The following is a 20582-nucleotide window of genomic DNA, read 5'->3' as shown; positions in this document are numbered from 1 at the left end:
AAAGTGTGCAGTATACATAGTACTTAAGATATGAAAAAAATTACACATTATAATACCAATTGCACAGCATTATAATATTGCCTTTAGCAATAAACAGTTCATACATGATTTTACTGATTATTAAAAAGAACACACAGACATTGACAAGCTCGAGATCTTCATCCACTAGAAGACTCAAATAAACTTTTCAAATGTGAAAGTTTTTCAGAAAAAATACTAAAAGCTTACCTTATATCGCAAGTTGAAGAGCAAGTTGTTAACATCTAGCTATTATTCGGAGTCAAAAGGATCAATATTTAGCATGAGATAAACAGCATTTCATTGATGACTTTATTTCTTACAAGCAAATAATTGGACACCTTTATCTATATTCAATCTGTCTAACATTTTATAAGATAATTGATCCTCTCATGTATATTGTTTTTAAGAAATTCCAGAAGAAATTTTAGTCAAGTTTCTTATCTTATTTCTTAGGAGATATCCACAATTTGACCGAAACAGTAACCATTGATATGTCATCATATGATGCACATATTGGATATGTATGATTTAACATTTTCAAGAAAATTTTCTTTCCATTATTGTTATTAATGAAAAATAGTCAAAAATAGTTAATAGTAATAAAATAGCTTTGCTTGAAATGAATCCTTTCCTGCTTCAAATATCTCCAAGATATAGAACCAACCCTATTTCATAAATTCAATAATTGAACAATGGACCTAAATCGATTTTCTCCTGACTTTCCCTGACCAATCTGCCATTTCCCTGACTTCAGCTGATACATTTTTACTTCCCCGACCTTTCACTGACTTGCACTTATTTTCCAGAATGTGGACACCCAGGTAAAGGTTTTGTATGTATTACTGTTTCATACACAAAAAGAATGGTGCCATATGATATTTGCCGTTGCGTGAGTACATATTGGGTATTTGTCTTCCCATGGAGTTAAGAAAGCTACAGGAATTGCGTTTTAATTGCAATTCTAAGCAATTAATATTGCAATTGCATATTTCTTTAAATGTCATAGCATATGCTTACAGTACTTACTGTATTTCATTTCCTAAGACTAAAGACATTCATTTAATGGCATGTGTGGAATTAAAAGTATAAATTGTTCATTAATTCCCAGTTTCAATATAACTTGTGCAAAACAAGCGTCATTATCATTACTATTATGATTAATATTATCCCTTCTATTTATTTATTTTGCAAATTTATTAAATAATCTGATCACACAATTTTCCAGACAGAATTTTAAGATATTCATGAGCAAGAACTCAAATCTCTTCTTACACTTTCGTTGTTTAAGAGTATAAACGGCTAGTACCTACCTGTATTGCTCTTATGAGTTTACTTAATAAAATAGAAATACGATATACGGCATTTTAAGTGAAAAAGATAGTATCCTATTAGTTATACAACTTTTCATGAAAAAGTGTTAGAAACAATCAGGAAATCTAACATTGATATACAATTGTTCAGATTATGTCTTGCCCTCTCCCCCACTTCTAACGTCCAACCGCCGCCACTGGTTAGTACAACCAAATTCACCTTAGACAATGAACTGAAAAATATGAGGATACGATTGCAAGTCAGGAATTTAGGACAAAATGGCAGGGAACATTATGGTAGGAAATAAAGGCAGGAGGACAAAATGGCAATGGACAGAATGGCAGGAAGTTAATTTGGCAAAAATTATAACTCCTAGGGATCGTATTTTTAGGTTTCACTTATTGTGTTTGTTAGTAGGTAACGGTTCTCGATTTAGTCATTTCTGCCTCGAATGTCCAAAGCATGTAAATATGGCTAAATTGTACCAAGAGCGTAAAAGAGGGTAAATATCAGTCATCCAAATCTTAACTTTTTTCTTAAATGTATTTCTTTATAACCATCTTCCAATTGATATCTTGGTCTTGTAACAATTCTAACTACAAGAAAATATAGATTGAAAGCAAACGGTTACTATGTATTCTTCAATACTAATACAGATCATAGTACAGACCTATAAAATTCCTTTACAGTTACAGGAATGACACAGTTTGTTTTCTAATTTCCTATAACATATCCTTTAAATTATAAAAACAGCTTGTAGTTGTAAGAATGACTTACTACGTACATCTTTCTTAATTCTCAATAATAACGGATATCGTAGAACAGACTATAAGGAACACTCTGCAGTCGTCAGAATGATCAATTACTTACATCGTCATTAATTTTATATAACAAAATTAGCCTTTGGCTAGGAGTCCCCAGACCCCAAGTCTGCTAGGCCTACGGCCTCGCATTTCTTATCTATCGGCCTTTGCATCAACAATGAATTTCGTGAACTTGCTCTTAATATTTTCAAGCACCTAAAGCATGAGATTATAGATAAAAAAAAAAGAGGCCCATTTAAATAACATGGGGGAATTCTTCATCCCCTTTTTAGACCCCCTAAAGTTAAAAATATTAACTTTTGGCAATTTTCCCGTAGGTTTGTCCCGGAAAGCTTCAATCATGCCAAATTTAATCATTGTAGCCCTACAGGAAGTGCTCAATAATTTGGGGGTGTAAAAGATGTTCCATATAAATAACATGGAAAAGATTTTTCAGTTCCCTATAAAACCACTCGAAAGTTGGAATTTTTAATTTTTACTGATTTACTTAGGTAGTGCTAACGAAAACGTACAAGCATCCAAATTTCAAGTTTTTATTCCGATTCTAAGTACCTAAAACATGAGATCATATGTCAAAAAAGGCCCATTTAAATAACATGAGGAAATTCTTCATCCCCTCTTTAGACGCCCTAAAAATTAAAAATATCCACCTTTGGCAATTTACCGATGGGTTAGTTCCGGAAACCTACAATCATGCCAAATTTGATCATTATAGCCCTACTGGAAGTGCTCAATAATTTGTCAGCTCATGTAGTTTTATATATAGTCAGGATAGGATTAGGATATGTCTTAATATAGAAACACACTTTGCAGTCGTAAGAATGACTAGTTACTTATAGTGAACATCCTATAACACATATCCTAGAATACACAGTAAATACTAGTGCTGTCGTTTTTTTGTGACATTTGCGGTTTTCGGTTTTTGAGAACCAGTTTTCTGAAAACCGAAAACCGCAAATGCAGTTTTCGAAACCGAAATCGCAAATGCGGTTTTCAAAACCGAAACCGCAAAAGTGGTTTTCTGTTTTCTCAAAAACCGATGTCGACAGCACAAGTAAAAACTAGTGTTGCCACGAGACGGGACAGAACCCTTTTAGACGAGACACGAGACGAGACAGACTACTTGTCCCGTCTCGAAAACGAGACGAAACACGAGACGAGACGGGACGTCTCGTAAAATGTCTCGTCTTGACTCGTGTCTCGAAAATGAAAACGCTGGCGGGAATGGCCAAGATTGAAATTGCCAGTGGTCATATAGATTGCAAAAGGAAAATCCCCTTTGTGAGAAAACATGTTGAAAAGCCTTCATAGAAAAGTGTCCTCTGTCTATTGAATGAAACAATCGTGATACATGAGCTTCCAGGAATATCGTCCTTAATGTCTTGTCCCCAATTCCCCTTGCTGTAAACTGTGGAATTCTCATTTTTTTATATTTCTGACTGGAATGATGACAAACAAAATCAAAGGCAGGGAAGATTTTTACAAGGTCAAGAAACCGAACTACCACCACCATCTATTCAATTTGAAAACTGGGTAAGGTCTACACTCATTAGAGGCTGTGGTTGAAAGTTCTGGCTGAGATGGCGGAAGAGAACGAAACAGACTACACTTGTCTTTATTCTCTGGTTGCGGTATTCTTTTTGCTATATGAACCGAAAACGGCAATTGAAGTATGTCATCTTCCAACTAAAATTTTGTCTCCTCTCTCTCTCTTTCTCTCTCTCTCTCTCACACACACACAAACACACTCACATACACATACACATAAAAACATACTTTTACCATTTTACCAATCGCCCGCTTATTATACAGCAGTCATGTTGTAAAATTCACCTCTTCGTTTGGAAGGCGGGTGAAGGACAAAGAAAGCAAAGATATTATCGACGAACCCTTCAAATTGTTTGCTTTCAGCAAATTTATGATACTAACAATAACACTTTAGGTGAAGAGATTTTACAGGGGGACCTTCGTTTTGTTACGCGGAAATGTTTGGTCTGACCAGAGTGCGAAATTGCCCTCTGCTTCCATGTAGACAGGAGGGGAATACTTCCCTTTCCTAGTGAATAATATTCATTAGGACCTGAATTATCTTCAGAAATAGTTTCTTACAGGCATATAAAACCTCTCGAACTTGATAAGTTTAAACAACATTTGGTATAATATACATGGAACTCCGTTGAAAGCAGAAAATATCATGAGAATGATCAAAATTCGAACATTGGAGAACATAATTAACAGAAAAGAAATAGGATACCCAAACCATATTTTTAAACCTGCTACCTGCTATAAAATGTATATCCTATATTTTTACTAATTCTTACTCCCATGAAAGTATCCTGGAGAGGATATTCTCTCCAATTTTTTCAGACTGAAATCCTTTTATCCCGTACGATTTCGCCCTTTAACACAATACGAAAAAACAAATGCTGTTAAAATCCGTACACATGACTTTTCCAGGACTCAGCCCGGGGCCTTCAAGCCATGGTCTATCGCCGCAGACCGCTTGGCTTAGTATGAAGATGTACGTTGTATGATTGCGAATAGATCACGACAATATAAGAAACTTTAATCCAAAATGGCCAACCAAAAGTCAACTTTTTGTTTAGTCACTAGCTAATCTGGGTGTACTGTCATGAGTTTGTTACACAAACGGAGCAACCACCACATAGTAGCACACACCCCGCGGTAATGGGAACAGATTTGAACCAGGGAGGTGAAGACTGGCCTCAAGCATTCTTTCGTCCGATGTGTAGTTTAGCTCCCATTACTATGGCACTTTAAGTAGAGCTTACTGTGCAGTAACATATAAAATTTCAATCAAATACTTTCCATTACTCAATAAAATTATTTGGTTCCGAGCTTTTTTTAAAAAATAATTGCAACAAATCTAAACATGCTAAAATGGAAAGTAGCTTTTGGATTGTTATGGGTTAACACTGTGAAACCTAAAGGCTGGAATGTATGAAATCAAAGTGTACACACATATCTATCTCTCTATTTATCTATATATCTTTCCATCTCTCCTCTATTATATATATATATATATATATATATATATATATATATATATATATATATATATATAGACACTATAAAGCAAGTGGGCTGATAGTATACGATAGTGTCGGGGATGGTAACACCTTTACATCGAACTTTGCTTGTCGTGTAAATATTATTTGACATTAGTGTCTTCATCTTCGACGTACCTATGAGCAATTTGCTGTATATTCGTGTATTGAAACTGGTGAAACAAATTTCAATGTTTCAGAATATATATATATATATATATATATATATATATATATATATATAGTGTTGTAAAAAAACGGTTTTTTTTCTGTGAAGTTTTTTTTCAATAAAAAACATCGTTCTTTTTCATGTTTTTTTTCAAAAGTCTGTTTTTTTTCTGGCAACTATTATTTATTGATTTATGTTGCAGATTATTGAAATAATCAACAGAACTTGAGTCGAAGCCCTCGTAACTTACAAATCGTTTGTTTCTTTGCACCTATACTAGCAAAATTGTGTGATTATTCCTTTCGGTCCCAGGCCATTTTTGGCGTTTTCCTACATTTTCAGTTAGTGACTTATTGCTCAAAAACTATTCATTCGATTGATATGGTTAAGGCCTTGTTTTTAAGAAAATGGATGTGGCTATTTTTTGGTGTAAGTTGCATTGCAGTGTTACCAACGGGTGGGAAATTATTGAGGGAAATGTAGGGGTGAAAATTTACAAAAAATCCCTAACTGAATTTCAAAATCTTTTTGTATCTAGCACCACTGCTGCTATATGGGTTCAAGTAACCTAAAGAAATCTTTGGTGTGTTGACAAGGTACAGTGAAATCCTGAAGTCACTGGCTTCCATTCAAAGAGGGAAAGAAAAAATTCTGTCATACACATGAAATTTTGACACTTTTTACGCCTAAGAGGCAAAAATCAAATATGCCGGGGTAAAGCTTCTCTAATTATCCTATTGAAACTTTTTATAGTGCGTTCTGTAGAGCAAAGAGGAAGCTTTCAAGTAGTGGTACGTTTGTTTCAATGTAGCCAGTAAGAGGGTAATAATAGAGGAGAAAAGGGAAATTTTCCGAATTTTTCACCTAATAGCGGGAATTAATTGTTTTGGCTGGAAACGCTGCCACCAGACAGACAAAAACTATCTGAAAATAAACCGTAGTACTCAAAGAATATATCCTACAAGTATCATGGCGATATATAACAAAGTAAGCATGAAATTGAAAAAAAATCTCATTCTACCTCAGAAGTTCACCATTTTCTTACCATTTCCAGAACATGGTTTATTATAAACCTCAACTGTACTTCCCCTAATTATTCTAGTGAAACTTTTTATGGTGCGCTGTGTAGGCTAAGGATGAGGCTGTTAGACACTGGTACATTTGTTCGAATGTAGCCAACAAGAAGGAAATAATAGAAATAAAAAAGGGAATTTTTCCCAAAATTTGCCCCTAAAATCTGGAATTAAAATTTTTTGTAACTAGCAACACTACTATCAGACACACAAACTATCTTAAAATAAGCTTTGGTATCCCTCTAATATATCCTACAAGTTTTGTGATGATATCTAATCAAGTAAGCATGTCAATAAAAAATATCTCATTCTACCTTAAGAAAAATCACAGTTATCTTTCCAATTAGAGAACCAGGTCCACTGTAAACCTCAACTGTACTTCCCCAAATTATCCTATTGAAACTTTCTATAGTGCGTTGTGTAGAGCAAAGAATAGACTTCCAGATACTGGTACGTTTGTTCCGATATAGCCAACAAGAGGGAAATAATAGAGACAAAATATATAATTTTTCCAAAATTTCCCCCTAAAATCTGGAATTAAAATATTTTGTAGCTGGCAACACTGCAACCAGACAGACATAAACTATCTTAAATTAAACATTAGTACACCACTAATATATGCTACAAGTATTATGGCGATATTTAAGGAACAAAGCTTCTAATTACCTAAAAGATATTACGGTAAACAGAAAAATAAGGAAAAACTAGAAAAATCAAGGGCTAGAACCTAAATACGAATTTTACGTGCATCCCCTAATTATCCCATTGTAACGATCTGTACTTTCGTTTGTTAAAAAGGACAAATGTTCGATTGGCGTAAGTTGACTTGCACTCGAACGTATAGGTACGGATTTATAAACAAAAATTTCTGATTTTTTGCCCAAATATAGGAGAATTTTAATTTCCCTAATTGGCAATACTGCGCGCAGGCCCGTCCAATTGATGTCAACAGTTAGGTATCTATCCGAGATATCTACCTGGCAAGTCTTAAGGATATATTTCTACAACGAAGGAAGCTACAAGGGGAAAAAAGGTAAAGGAAATTCGAAATTAGAAAATTCTCGAATTTTTGACTGGGGTGAAATTTGAGAAGGAAATTCGACACCAGAAGAAAAAGAAATTAATATGATAAACTATAGTCCAACCACATTTTGCAAGAACAATATCCCGATATCTTAATTAGTGTCTACACTGGAGCGGATTAAACAAGTGACACACCTGTGTGTGCCATTTTGGCCACATGGGCCACCGAGTACACATTTGATTACATTTTTTTGACTACTAACTCGTGTTGTTGTTGTAGTTATAGTCTCGACTAATAATAATATCGTTGTAAACAATAACTTTATAGGGAAAATTTTCTCTCCTTTTTACATCTTAGTTCCAACACTGTTGGTGAGAAATGTAGAGTGTTTCAAAATAAATTTTGGGGTTTTAAGTCTTCGTAGTACTTACTACATTTTACGTACAATTATGAGCAATGCATCAAGTAAAAAAGCACCTCAAACAGCCTTTACTACAAATGTTCAATGTGAGATTCATTCATCACACGGCACACATCTAGTCGATAGGCGAGAAAGGCCCATAAACTTTCCGCCATATGGCACAAAACACATTCAATTTAGGGGAGTTTCGTTTATAATTGTAAGTTAATTGTAATAGATACTACAAAGTTTCAAAACCCTAATATTAATTTTGAAACACCCTGCATTACTTCAAATTGAGTCGGGGGCCGCGGTGGCTCAGTGGTAGAGCGTTCACCTCTGGTGCTTGGGGTCTCGGGTTCGATCCCAGCCCCCGCCAAGTGAACTTTGTGGTGGACAAACATCGTGTGCGTGGGTTTTCTCGGGGTTCTCTCGTTTCCTCCCACTTTCTTCATTTCATTCATTACTCATCATCACCGTCTCCTTTATCCTCACCGGCATAACCGTGGAACGTAAAACTCAAAGATTTCATTTCCTTTTTCAAATTGAGTCATCCTATATTCAGGTCCTAGTCAATTTGTCGCCTCGTGCAATGGCATAATTTGCCGCCTCCCCCTTTCTCCAGAAAGAACAAATCTTAGAAGTCATGATTTTAAGTATGCTACTCCAGCATGAACAACAAAGGTGAGGGTAAGTGCAGTCGCACTCAGAAAGGCTTAAATACTTACTAAAAATGCAATTCCGTTGTGTATGTTTCTTTTTCTTTAAATGTGAATCTATTATGATAGTGAAAGATAAAGCAAACACACCTGCAGAGGATAGATGGTAATCCTTTTTATGGAATTCACTATCGAGCTTCAATCTCAATGTATCAGTTTGCAATTCCAGTGCAACTAGATCTTTTATCTTTATTTCTTGATTTTTCTTCTACATTTCTTAACATTTTTTAAAAAACTTGTTTCTATCTTCAATGATAAGGAACTTGCTTCTGACAAAAACAAGACTACTTTCATATCAAAACTGTGATAACATACGAAATGGAACAGATATTCACTACTATTCGAGAATTGAATTCTTGCATTTGACAACAATCAAGCAATTTGTGCTCGGATTTATTCGACCATTTGCTTTAGCATTGTCCATGTGGTCTTAAACTAATGCAACCTAAAAACATAATTTATGAATGTAGTATTCAAATAGAAGGTCAGCTTAGTAAATGTAACTACCATCATCATGAAGTATGTTTCCAACAAGAAATATTTAATTTAAATAATATACTTATGACAGATTTTGCCGGACCATCCAAGCTTGCCGTTCCACGCAAATGCACGTGTTGCATATATACAGTGGCGTATTTAGGAGGGTTTCCCGGCTTAAGCCCCCCCCGAAATCTTACTTAATATAGTAAAGTATATGAAATATCTTGCAGAATTTTCACATTTTCAGGCAAAGCCCCCCCCGCCGCCCGAAAGTTAGCAAAGCCCCTCCCGAAACAAAATCGTAAATACACCACTGCACATATGATAGAGTCGGTTCTGCATATCATATATATCTAGTCGACAAATTATTTATATATGACATTTAGAAAAATACTATTAGGCAAATTAGTATTAGTTTTTACCTTTAGACAAGTTATTGGAATTTTATACTGTTCGTGACATTATTTTCGTACTTATTAAAGGCCTGCTTTCACGAAAAAACAAAATTTTATTTCTACTTTTATTTCTTAGTTGATATTGATGAAAACTGCTGAAACCCGAATTGTTAATAGGTATGGTATTCATGTAAATTGTAAAATATTTGTAGCGTATCAGTGTCTAGCGTTTAATTTATGTTGCATTTTACGGTGATTATACCTACATAAAAATATTTGATACTTAAATAGACGTAAGATGCATTACAAATGACTATTTGAAAAAAAACGAAATTTAGAAAAAAACGAGAGGCAATGTTTTTTTTCTAAAAAAAACGTACATTTCTGAAAAAATACGAACCGTTTTTTTTCTATTTACAACACTATATATATATATATATATATATATATATATATATATATATATATATATATATATATATATATATATATATATATATAAAGCTAGGGTCGATTAGCCTCAGACAACTAACAGCAGAGATATATTATCTTGTAAACTATTTGTCCTTGCCTTGTGAGCTTATTTGAATTTATTTTTAAGACCTTTAGGCAACTTTGGCCGAATGGATGATGATGGGAAAATTAGTGGAATGAAGAAAGTGGTAGGATACTAGACAACTTCGAGAAAACACACACATTCGAAAAATGAAATGAAATGAAATCTTTGAGTTTTACGTCCCACGGTTATGCCTGTTAGGCTAAAGGAGACAGTGATGATAAGTAATGAATGAAATGGTGGAATGAAGAAAGTGGGAGGAAACGGGAGAACTCCGAGAAAACCCACGCACACGGTGTTTGTCCACCACAAAGTTCACTTGGCGGGGCTGGGATCGAACCCGAGACCCCAAGCACCAGAGGTGAACGCTCTACCACTGAGCCACCGCGGTCCCCACACACATTCAATGTTTGTCCACTAACATGGCACTAACCGAGATCGAACCCACTACCACATACACTAGAGGTGAAGGCTTCACGCTGTAGCTACCGTGACATTTCTTGTGTTGTGTGTTCTGGGTAATACTTGTAACTTAGTTGTATCTTGATTAGCATGGTGCAGGTTGCTACATTTTACTTTCGTTCCCTTGGTATGCTGCTATATTTTTTACGAGACAAAACGAGACAAATGAGACGAGACGGGACAGAACCTCTCGAGACGGGACGAGCACATTTTTTCGAGACGAGACACGAGACGAGACATGCTTTGCACGAGACAAGACGATACAGTCTGAAGTCTCGTCTCGTGGCAACACTAGTAAAAACCCTCTGCGCTCGTAAGAATGGCTAAAACATAGTCCTTAATTTTATATAACAAAATATATCGTAATATAGACTATAAACACACTTTGCAGTTGTAAGAATGACTAATTACATGCCAGGCAGGCCCGTATCCAGGGGGTCTAGGGGGCCGGGCCCCCTACATTTTTGCTCCCCCCTAAAATTTTCACGGTAGGCTTGCAAATGAACTATAATATGGTTGGATCGGACTCCCAAGTGGTGATAAACTATAATATGGTGATACCAGGTCGTTAACATCTTATAACACGTATACTAGAACACAATATGAAAACATTCTGCAGTTGTACGAATGACTAATAATTACATCGGCGTTAATTTTATATAACAAAATATATCGTAATATAGACTATAAACACACTTTGCAGTTCGTAAGAATGAGTAGTTACTTACAGTGTCGTGAACATCCTATAACACATATCCTAGCATATCCTACAAAAACATTCTGTATTCTTAAGAAAAGAATGGCTAATTATTTACACCGTCGTTAATTTAATATAATAAAATATACCGTAAAATAGACTGCAAAAACAATTTGCAGTCGTAAGAATGACTAGTTACGTTAATTTCAAGTTGTGAGCAATTCCCCGCAAGAATTCCTCAAGAGATCTTTTGTTTGTGTCATAATCCACACATAGGTTCCTCGTCTATGCTGCAGATCAACATATACCTTTTTAGTTTTCTTGACGGGTATTGTCCTTTTTTGCACAAGTAAATGGTAGAGTGATCGGTGGAATTCTCTTTCTGTAGGCTTTGTATGAGTTTCCATACCGTTGAGTGGTTGTGTCCAACCAAATGGAAAAACTTATGATTTCACTCCTCACATAAGTTATTTGTGCGAAGATTGTTAGACAGGGTTGCCTCATGAGCATTCCAAACTTCCGGGGAAATCTTGGTGGCACTCTCTTAATTCTCACGACATCAGAATTCTCAGAATTGAAATATTATTAACAGTTCCAATTTTGGAACATAATGAATAAATCGAAAATTTATGTTGAAATCTTCATTTACCAAGTAAGAAAGAAAATAGTTTAAAACCCGAGAATTCAAATTATACTTGCTGCCTTTATGTCCTCCTGCCATTAATTCTTGCCATTCTGTCCGTTCCCCAGTCAGTTATATACACACTAGCTTCGCCACCTAGGGACTTCACTTCCAGATTCCCGCGTTTGCTCGACCTACGACCTCGCACTTCTCATGTTCCTAACATATCTCTAATCTTAAAGAGATTCTCTTCAAATTTCCACTCACTTCTTTATTATTGGTTTCTCACCATACTTAAATGATAGCTATAATACTCGACTAATCATCTTCCACATTCTCCCACCTGACCAACGATTTCACTTATTTAGCTCCACCTACAACACTATTGAGTGATCTTAAGTTTAGTATTTGGTAGAGATGTTGTTTCTAAAAGCACAAGTCGCTCTAGTGATTGATACCAGAACTCTACTATACTGAAGTGTTTCTGATACGTAACACCATCTATCGTAGGATTCCGGAAGTTTCATCGTTTAGCAATGCTAAATGATCATTAAAATAATTTCATTTGGATATTATACTTTAGTGTTCTAAATTGTTAATATTTCATCTTTCTATAAGGTTAAAAATCTTCAACAAAGAGACTCTTAACATCGTTTTATCACGTCTGTCATTTTTAATGAACATAAATTAATATTAAAATAGAATTAATAAGTTAACCTACAGCAGATAATTATTATATCCTGTATGTTAATTAATCATAGCGTGTATAAAATATTATTTCCTTTTGTATCGTTCCCACGGCTTGTCTTAATATTTTAGCTTGTATTAATTCAGGTTATATTTGATATTTCAGCACGAACAGCTAATTAGCAACGACCTGTGAATTGTCTGTAATACTCGGCAATGGATCGTTCTTTATAACTTCCTTTTTTGACTTTCTACCGCTTGCAATGAATAAGTTGTTTCCGGACTCCTTTCTTCCCCTTTCGAACAACTACAGACTGTGCTCTGTGTTGACCTGTGGATCAAGAAAAAGAATTCAAGCTATAGTTGCTTATTAAGGAGACATTTTCCTGTTTCTTTAAATAATATAATAATAATAATAATAATAATAATAATAATAATAATAATAATAATAATAACAATAACTTGGCAGTCCAACGAACACTAAGGCTTCTATGAAGCTAAACAAAATATCCTTGACAAGATCAATAACTTGACGAAATTATACAGCAATAGTAACGAAATATACGGCATAAAATGATATTTCAATTTAAGAATTACAAGGAACAAATTGAAGGAAAAAAAAAGAAAAGTGAAATTTCTTAAAGAAAATTAAAATATTTAGTTTAATCCCACTCGTACGCCATTAGGTTAAGGGAGAAGGATGGTTAATGCAAATGAATCATTATGAAATTATTATTATTATTATTATTTGTGCTTTGCCACCGGGAGTCGAACCCGAAAACTCATGCACCAGTCGTACGCGCTAGTCACTAAACCTGCGGGAGGTTATTGCATTTCTAGTTTAACGTGCCACGTTTATGCACCGAGGTCAAGGGAGATGGTGGTAATGAATTAAATGATAGAATGAAGAAACTAGGAGAAACTAGAGAAAACTTACGTCACGGTGCTTGTCCATCACAAAGTCCACTTGACTCAAACAAGGAAAAGAATCATAAAATATAAGAACCAGACAGTAAAATAATATATTTATTGGAAAATGGATAATCTTTTATTGACTTCGACAAAATTTTATTGAGTGAGCACGGGCAGATTTGGCACACCTCGTAGTTGGCGTCTTATACAGTGTTTCTCCCCGTAATTATCCGCTATAACTGCAAATATCTTTGAAAGTCATTCAAATTTCTTAAATGTACTTACAAGAGAGAAAAGGGAGGGGACCTGTCTTGCTGGAAGTATATGTCATACTTGATAGTGCAACCAGCCGGAAAAGAAAGAATCTGCATCGTGTTGAGGTGGGTGGTATCCGTCATGCTGTTTTCCTCGAAGAAGAAAGGTGATTAAGTGATACATGTACCCAGCACGCCACATTTATTTTAGGGCTATCTATCTCATAGTTTTGATGTTCATATTGATTCTCAGTCGTCCAAGCTCGACAGTTATTTCAGTTCATCTTCCAGGACACGTAGAAGGTTGACCCATCTGAAAATATGTTCGGCAACAGTGCATCATCATCGGTTGAGGGTCAGCTCAGAATTTCAATCTGATATGATTTTCCTCATTCAGATGACGTACAGTCCTCAGCTTATAGGGCTTCGCGTGAATTCAACTCCGGAAAGTCAGAAATATCGTAAATTTCGGCATATGTAAACCCAAGAACCTTCGCGGAATCGACTTACCCAGGTCTCTCACAACCTCTTCTATCACTCACTCAACAGTCACTTGCTTGTCCTCGGCCAGCCACTTCGTGGTAAATGTGTAGCCTTTCCTGTCTCTAGAAACTTTACATGCCACTTCTTGATACTGTTTATGTCCGAAGACCTTTTTTAATACACGCTGCAGAACTTTCGACGCACGTGACGCGGCGCACGATTTCAACTGCATACTACATACAGTACGACCCCCTCTTTTCTGCGCCTTTTCCCCAATCGACGCCGACTGTTCGTAGACATGTGATTTTATCAGTCTTGCCAGGTGACTTTAAAAGACTGCTGTCCAACACTTTATTCCACTTAAATAACTCCGATCATTATAAAGGTGTAGTGAATTGAAATGTGGGCAGAACTTTTGGAAAGTTGTATAGTAGTATAAAGGAAGTATATAAATGCAGGTACTTGGCGTAGATCTAGAACCATTTATCATCGCAACTATTATCGAAGAAATTGAAAGTAAAATCATATAAAGACATTTTTTCTGTTCCAAGTAAATAGATGCGAAAGTTGGTATCTAATTCACAAACAGAAACACACGACGGAGGCTTTCCGAAAGATTTTGAAGAAAGTATTTTTTCTAAATAATACTAAGTACATACGATTGTATTGGGCAAGTTACACAACTTGGAACTTCACAATAAGTACTCGGCGTCGAATACAGTGCAAATAATTAAACTGAAGATTGAATCCTCTAAGTCGACAGTCCTTTTACCTTTTTTACTATATTCTTTCTTTCGAAACTGTGATCTATATATCATTGTATGTATTTGACTGCAAAGTAATACTGTAAGCGTTATATAGTTACAAACTTGCGAAGTTTGAATGCATTAGTTTATAAGATTGAGCTTGTTTTATTCCATGGAATAGGAATTTTGTTTCTTAATGTCAAAATATCAATAATTTAAGGTCAGATTTAATTTTAATGCGTTGTATTGCTACATCGAGATAAAAAAAAAAAAAAAAAGTTCTTTCTTTTTCAGATGGAGCATGTGAAGCATGGGTCTGAGGTTGCAAGACATTTTGTGAACAACACATTCGCCTACAATGAACCTTGGCAGATAGTCACCATCACAGCAACTTCCGTTTTGGCAGGAGTATGGTTGTGGGAATTCATTTTCCAACATGAAAGTAAGTAAAAAATGCAATTAGTGTACCTCCTATGGCCTACTTCCTCCCCACCCCTTTAATTGACATTTAACGGAAATATTCTTGTTTAATTTCTCTTTCACGCAGTTAAGCTGACTAATGTACCCTCGTGGAGCAAATGATAACGCAAGTACCTATTATATGCGTAGTTGCATGTTGGATCCTCGGTAAACGAATATATTCTGTACTCAAATTATCTGTATGATTTATAATACAAAGAGAAAGACGATAATATGAAGTTAGGCATATTTGAAAAACGAGAACTAGCTCCTACAGTAGTAATAATCGGCTCCAATTTCTTTTCAGCACGGAGGCCATACTAGGCGGTCAGACTAGGGACCCCACAGTGGTAGAACTCATTTAATTTGAATGAAAGAAGTCTTCCAGTGTAAGGTCACCTCATCTAAGGTTCGTAATCATTGGAATTCCCTAACGAATTGAACAAATTATAAGCCAATAATGCAAGGATGCATTAGAATTTCTCAGCCAAGTCGGGTAATGGTATCACAGATAACCTTAGCAGTATGTGACTTGAGTTTCCTTGAAGCAGAATTAACTTGTCTGTATTCACAACCATAGGATGCAGTGTTTTCAATTTTTCATTCACATTTTCCTTGTTACGAGTACACAATTGCATTGAGGTCAGGCAAAGTGACAGCAGTTCGCGATACATGATACTCTGAGCAGTCCACTGAACACAGCATGATCTTGATACAATACTGTTTGGAAGTGAGTTCATGCGGTGCCAACCAGTGCAGTATATTAAAAATCCTAATAATAATCTCATAATTATCACATGTGAGTATAATTAATCTCATAACATGTGAGCACTCTTCCGAAGCAGTACCTTTTCCTGACGAGACAACAACAACAAAAAATTCAGAAATAAATAAATAAAATTTAAAAAATATGCATTTCCTTTTGTTTCTTTCTGAACCACTGACAGCTCGTATGGAACTCCAACCTCTCCATTTTATACCACCTCCCAATGTTTCATGTTTCATCATTACAGCTTCAATATCCGTCTTCAGAGTCTCGTTGTCTAGGCTTGGAGACGTGATGTATCCTGGAGAGATTCATCGTGTTTCTAAATTTTTTATTCATTCTTTGTATCCTTCGTGTATTTTGTTCATCGACGCATTCTTTGTTCATTTAAGACATTTATATTGACTGCCTGGCATATTTTTCTTTCCTTTTCACTAGCATTTGTTCCCAGTTGTAGCTCGTAAAGCATACAGATCTTTGTAACGTTGTTTGACCTGCTCTTACTAACGTCCCCGTATGACTGTGACGAATACAACTACAAGAGGGGAAAACACAAGCACATTACCCTCTCCTCTTTCTTCTTTTTTCACCTCGAACGAAGTGGAAGAGAGTATGTAGAATTGGAAATGATTTAAAGGACCCCGCACTTTCTTATGAAAGAGCTGCTTTTATTAAATTTCTTATATTCGATTCATCAAATCTTTTTGAACATAAGCACATTCCCCGTAAACATCTTACAATACGGTTTTCTACCAAGCAATCTTTTAAACTACAATATATTCGTTACTCATTAGTAACTTTCATTTTAAAAAATCATCAAAAATCTAAGTTCTTCAAAATGCTTAATTAATCAAATAGTTGGATAATTAGACTATTAGATAACTGGGCGATCAACAAATGAATTTTTAATGCAGTTGCCGAGAAGTTAAGTGACACAATGGGAAATACGAGTAAAGTCAGGAGACCGATGCCTATCTGTAGAATCGTATGTGTTGAAAAGATACCAATGGACTGTATATGCCGTAACATTTTTAGCCTAAAATTGACAATTTTTGAATAAAAAACGTAAGTAAACAACATAGAAAACTACCTCTGATGCACGAATTTAGCATATTTGTCATAAACAAAAATAATAAAATTACCACAATGCAGAAAAAAAATACATAAAATAGCCAAATAATGACATTTTTGTGAAATTGTTGTGTGTGTGTTGCATACCCAGATCACTATCGAACTTCAAGTTCGATCAGGGTTTGCCCAAGTGGGCCCAGCCCGAAAAAACCCACCGGGTTTTTTCGGGTTGGACCCACCTGAAAAAACCCACCTTAAAACCCACCTGGGTTTTTGAGCTTTTTGTTAATATATTATTGATACAACCAAGGTGATCACATTGAAAGTGATTTTTATCAGATTTTGGACTTTTGGTTTTTATCAGTAGGTACACAACATTCAACATAAGACCTTTATAAAGTTCTGACTGCACTGAATGAATAAAAAACCTTACCTTAGACTGAGATAACTAAGTAACAAATTAATGTATGGATTATGCTTGTAGCCTATTTGAAAGAAAAAAAAATGCAATTTTATATTTTAGAAAATATTTTCCGTGAATAGTGTGCTCGCCAACTCGGCGACGCCGAGGGACGTTGTCCCTCATACGTTTGACGCGTTTAAAGCCATAGATGCCGGTACTATCAGTAAACATGTAGTGCATTAGTAAAACTATTAGTATTATTTCTTACCTTTGATGGTAACACAAGTATTCTTCAGTAAAGTTTAGTTTTCCAACAACAACAGTTTAGTGCAGTTATTTGTAGGTACTCTTCAAATAAGAATTCTGTAGAATCAACACCAACAAAAGCGTAAAACTTCTCCAAACTACGTACCGCTTACTATTTCAAGTGTTGAATTCGAACTTTCGTACTAGTGGAAGTTTTGATGTACAGTAAAGGGAGCTGCATTTTCGAGGGAGGAGGAAAAAAAAAACACGTTCCGAAAGAAGTTTTCGGGAAATTCACCCAATTGAACGCACAAAGCATCGGAGCTGAATACTTCAACAATAAAACTATGTATTTTATGCTGGAAGATATTTAATTTCATTTAAGACATTCTGAAACACCCTAACTATATATAAAACTACATGAGCTGACATAAATTATTGAGCACTTCCTGTAGGGCTACAATGATTAAATTTGGCATGATGGTAGCTTTCCGGGACTAACCGACAGAAAAATTGCCAAAAGTGAATATTTTTAATTTTGAGGGGGTCTAAAGATCGGATGAAAATTTTCCCCATGTTATTATTATTATTATTATTATTATTATTATTATTATTGTTAACTTACAACCTCATGTTTTAGGTACTTAGAATTGGAATAAAATCTTGAAATTCGGTATGCTTGTACGTTTTCGTAAGCGTTACCTAAGTGAAACATCAGAAATAAAAATTTCCAACCATAGAGTGGTTTTATGGGGAATTGAAAAATCTTTCCCATGTTATTTGTATGGGACGTCTTCTACACCCCAACATGTTTAGAATGATGAAATTTGGCATGATTATAGCATTCCAGGACTAACCGACAGGAAAATAGCCAAAAGTGAATATTTAAAATACTTTTAGGGGTCTAAAGGGTGATGAAGAAATTCCCTTGTTATTTAAATGGGCGTTTTCTTGGGATACAAAATCTTATCTTTTAAATAGTTGAAATAAAAAAAAGATATTATAGAATTGTGAGTTCAAGAGATGCGAGGCCGTAGGCCGAGCAAAGACAGTGTGTGGGGAACGATGCCCCCGGATGGGCAGATTCAGAAAATATGAAGAGCAAGTTCACGAAATTCACTGTTGATGCAAAGGGCGATAGATAAGAAATGCAAGGCTGTAGGCCGGGCAAAGTCGGGGGCCTGGGGGGCAGAGCCCCCAGCTAGCCAAAAGCTAGTTTATTTTATAAAATATGAATTATATCTTTCTTAATGGTCTTAAATTAATTTTCTGGAAGGATCCCTCTTGCAACAAGTGCTCGGGAAATTCCCGTAATTGAACGTACAAGGTATCGAAAGTGAACTTCAACCATAATAGCAATTTATTTTGTGCTGTTAAATTAATATATTTGGTGTTCATATTTGGCAAACGTCACTGAGGCTTCTGGGATTATTCAATCTGTATTTGTTCGTTCGTCTGCTTGTACCACACATACTACAGGGAATCACTTCCGGTTTTTTAAGTGTAAATTTTCAGAGTAGAAGCACGAGACACTAAATTTCCTGTATAGATTTTGGCGGCATACCAACGTAAAATTTCAAAATAGTGACTATTTTTTTTTTAAATAGCGGATATGCACGCTACAAAGCGCAATTTTCGGTCTTTTAAGTCGAAATTTTTAGAGTAAAAGCACGAGATACTTTAAATTAGCTGTATATATTTTGGCGATGATCCAACGTAAAATTTCAAAATGGCGGCCATTTTTTCAAAACAGCAGTGAATAGAAAATTGCCTCAAGTTGTGACAATGATAATCGTGAAATATACATCACATTTTAACACTTTTATCCCAAAGACATTGAAATATTTTGATAAAACCCAATTAAACCCGAAAAAACCCAATAAAACCCGAAAATACCCGAAAAAACCCATATGGGCCCAGGTGGGTTGGGCTTTTTCAGAAAAACCCGGGTTTTTTCAAACCCTGAGTTCGATGCGCGCCACCTAAACGACCTCCAGAAAATCTGAAAAAAAAAAGTCAGTCGTCCTTTTGGCCACAAATGGCCACTTTTCCGCACTAGCCATCTTAACATTTCGCAAGTTTTTTCGATACACTCTACTGTACAGTATATTAATTTATGGTAACAGTTGAATATTATATATTAGCAGTTTATACTTGCGTATACGATATAAACATTTTTGAAAAGGAGCACAGCGGTATCTTTTTTTTTTTTTAAAGTTACGATAAGTATATCTGTAATTCACGTAAACTAACTTTCAAGTTTTATATTTAATAAAATTAACATTCATTTTCTTTTTTTTTTTTTTTTTAATTTGCTCAAAACAATATTCTAGGGATATAGAAAAGTATTTTTCGAAAATTTATTTTGGAAAGGGACCAATTATTTCAGAAAGGGAGTGGATCCGAAAATATAGTAAGAATAAACTATACATGAAATAAATATAATTACGTGTAAAAAGTAGGAAAATAAAATAGTAATGATAATTTCGGTTGCATTGGAACCCTCATTATTCTCTTGCACCTGGATATATATATATATATATAATTTGTGTGTGTGTGCGCGCTCTCTAAATACTTAAATATAGTTTAGTTACATTCTAATTGACGAAATAAATACAGAAATAAGCTTCAATCTGCAGTAACTTGCATTCGAAACTTGGCTCCTTGTCGACATGTAGAATCTTAGCAGTCTTTGAAGTAGAATATCTTCCTTAGGTTTTAAGACAGAGGAAGG

At 35.1% G+C, this 20582-nt stretch overlaps 1 protein-coding gene across 2 annotated transcripts in view; it reads left to right on the top strand.

Annotated features, from left to right (window-relative positions):
* Positions 1 to 20582, top strand: part of Sply (Sphingosine-1-phosphate lyase) — a 143905-nt gene that overhangs the window by 69938 nt on the left and 53385 nt on the right. Inside the window, exon 2 of one of the 2 annotated variants that reach the window (XM_081725969.1) lies at positions 15198 to 15345. In XM_081725969.1, the coding sequence (XP_081582095.1) occupies positions 15198 to 15345 (148 nt within the window). Of the gene's footprint in view, positions 1 to 15182; positions 15346 to 20582 lie in introns of both variants that reach the window. The other variant, XM_081725977.1, reaches the window with a different exon arrangement.

The sequence above is a fragment of the Thermobia domestica genome, chromosome 1, assembly GCF_964235325.1.
Source record: "Thermobia domestica chromosome 1, izTheDome1.hap1.1, whole genome shotgun sequence".
Lineage (NCBI taxonomy): Eukaryota > Metazoa > Arthropoda > Insecta > Zygentoma > Lepismatidae > Thermobia > Thermobia domestica.
Note: the sequence above shows the minus strand (reverse complement) of the source record. Positions and strands in the feature narration are given on the sequence as shown.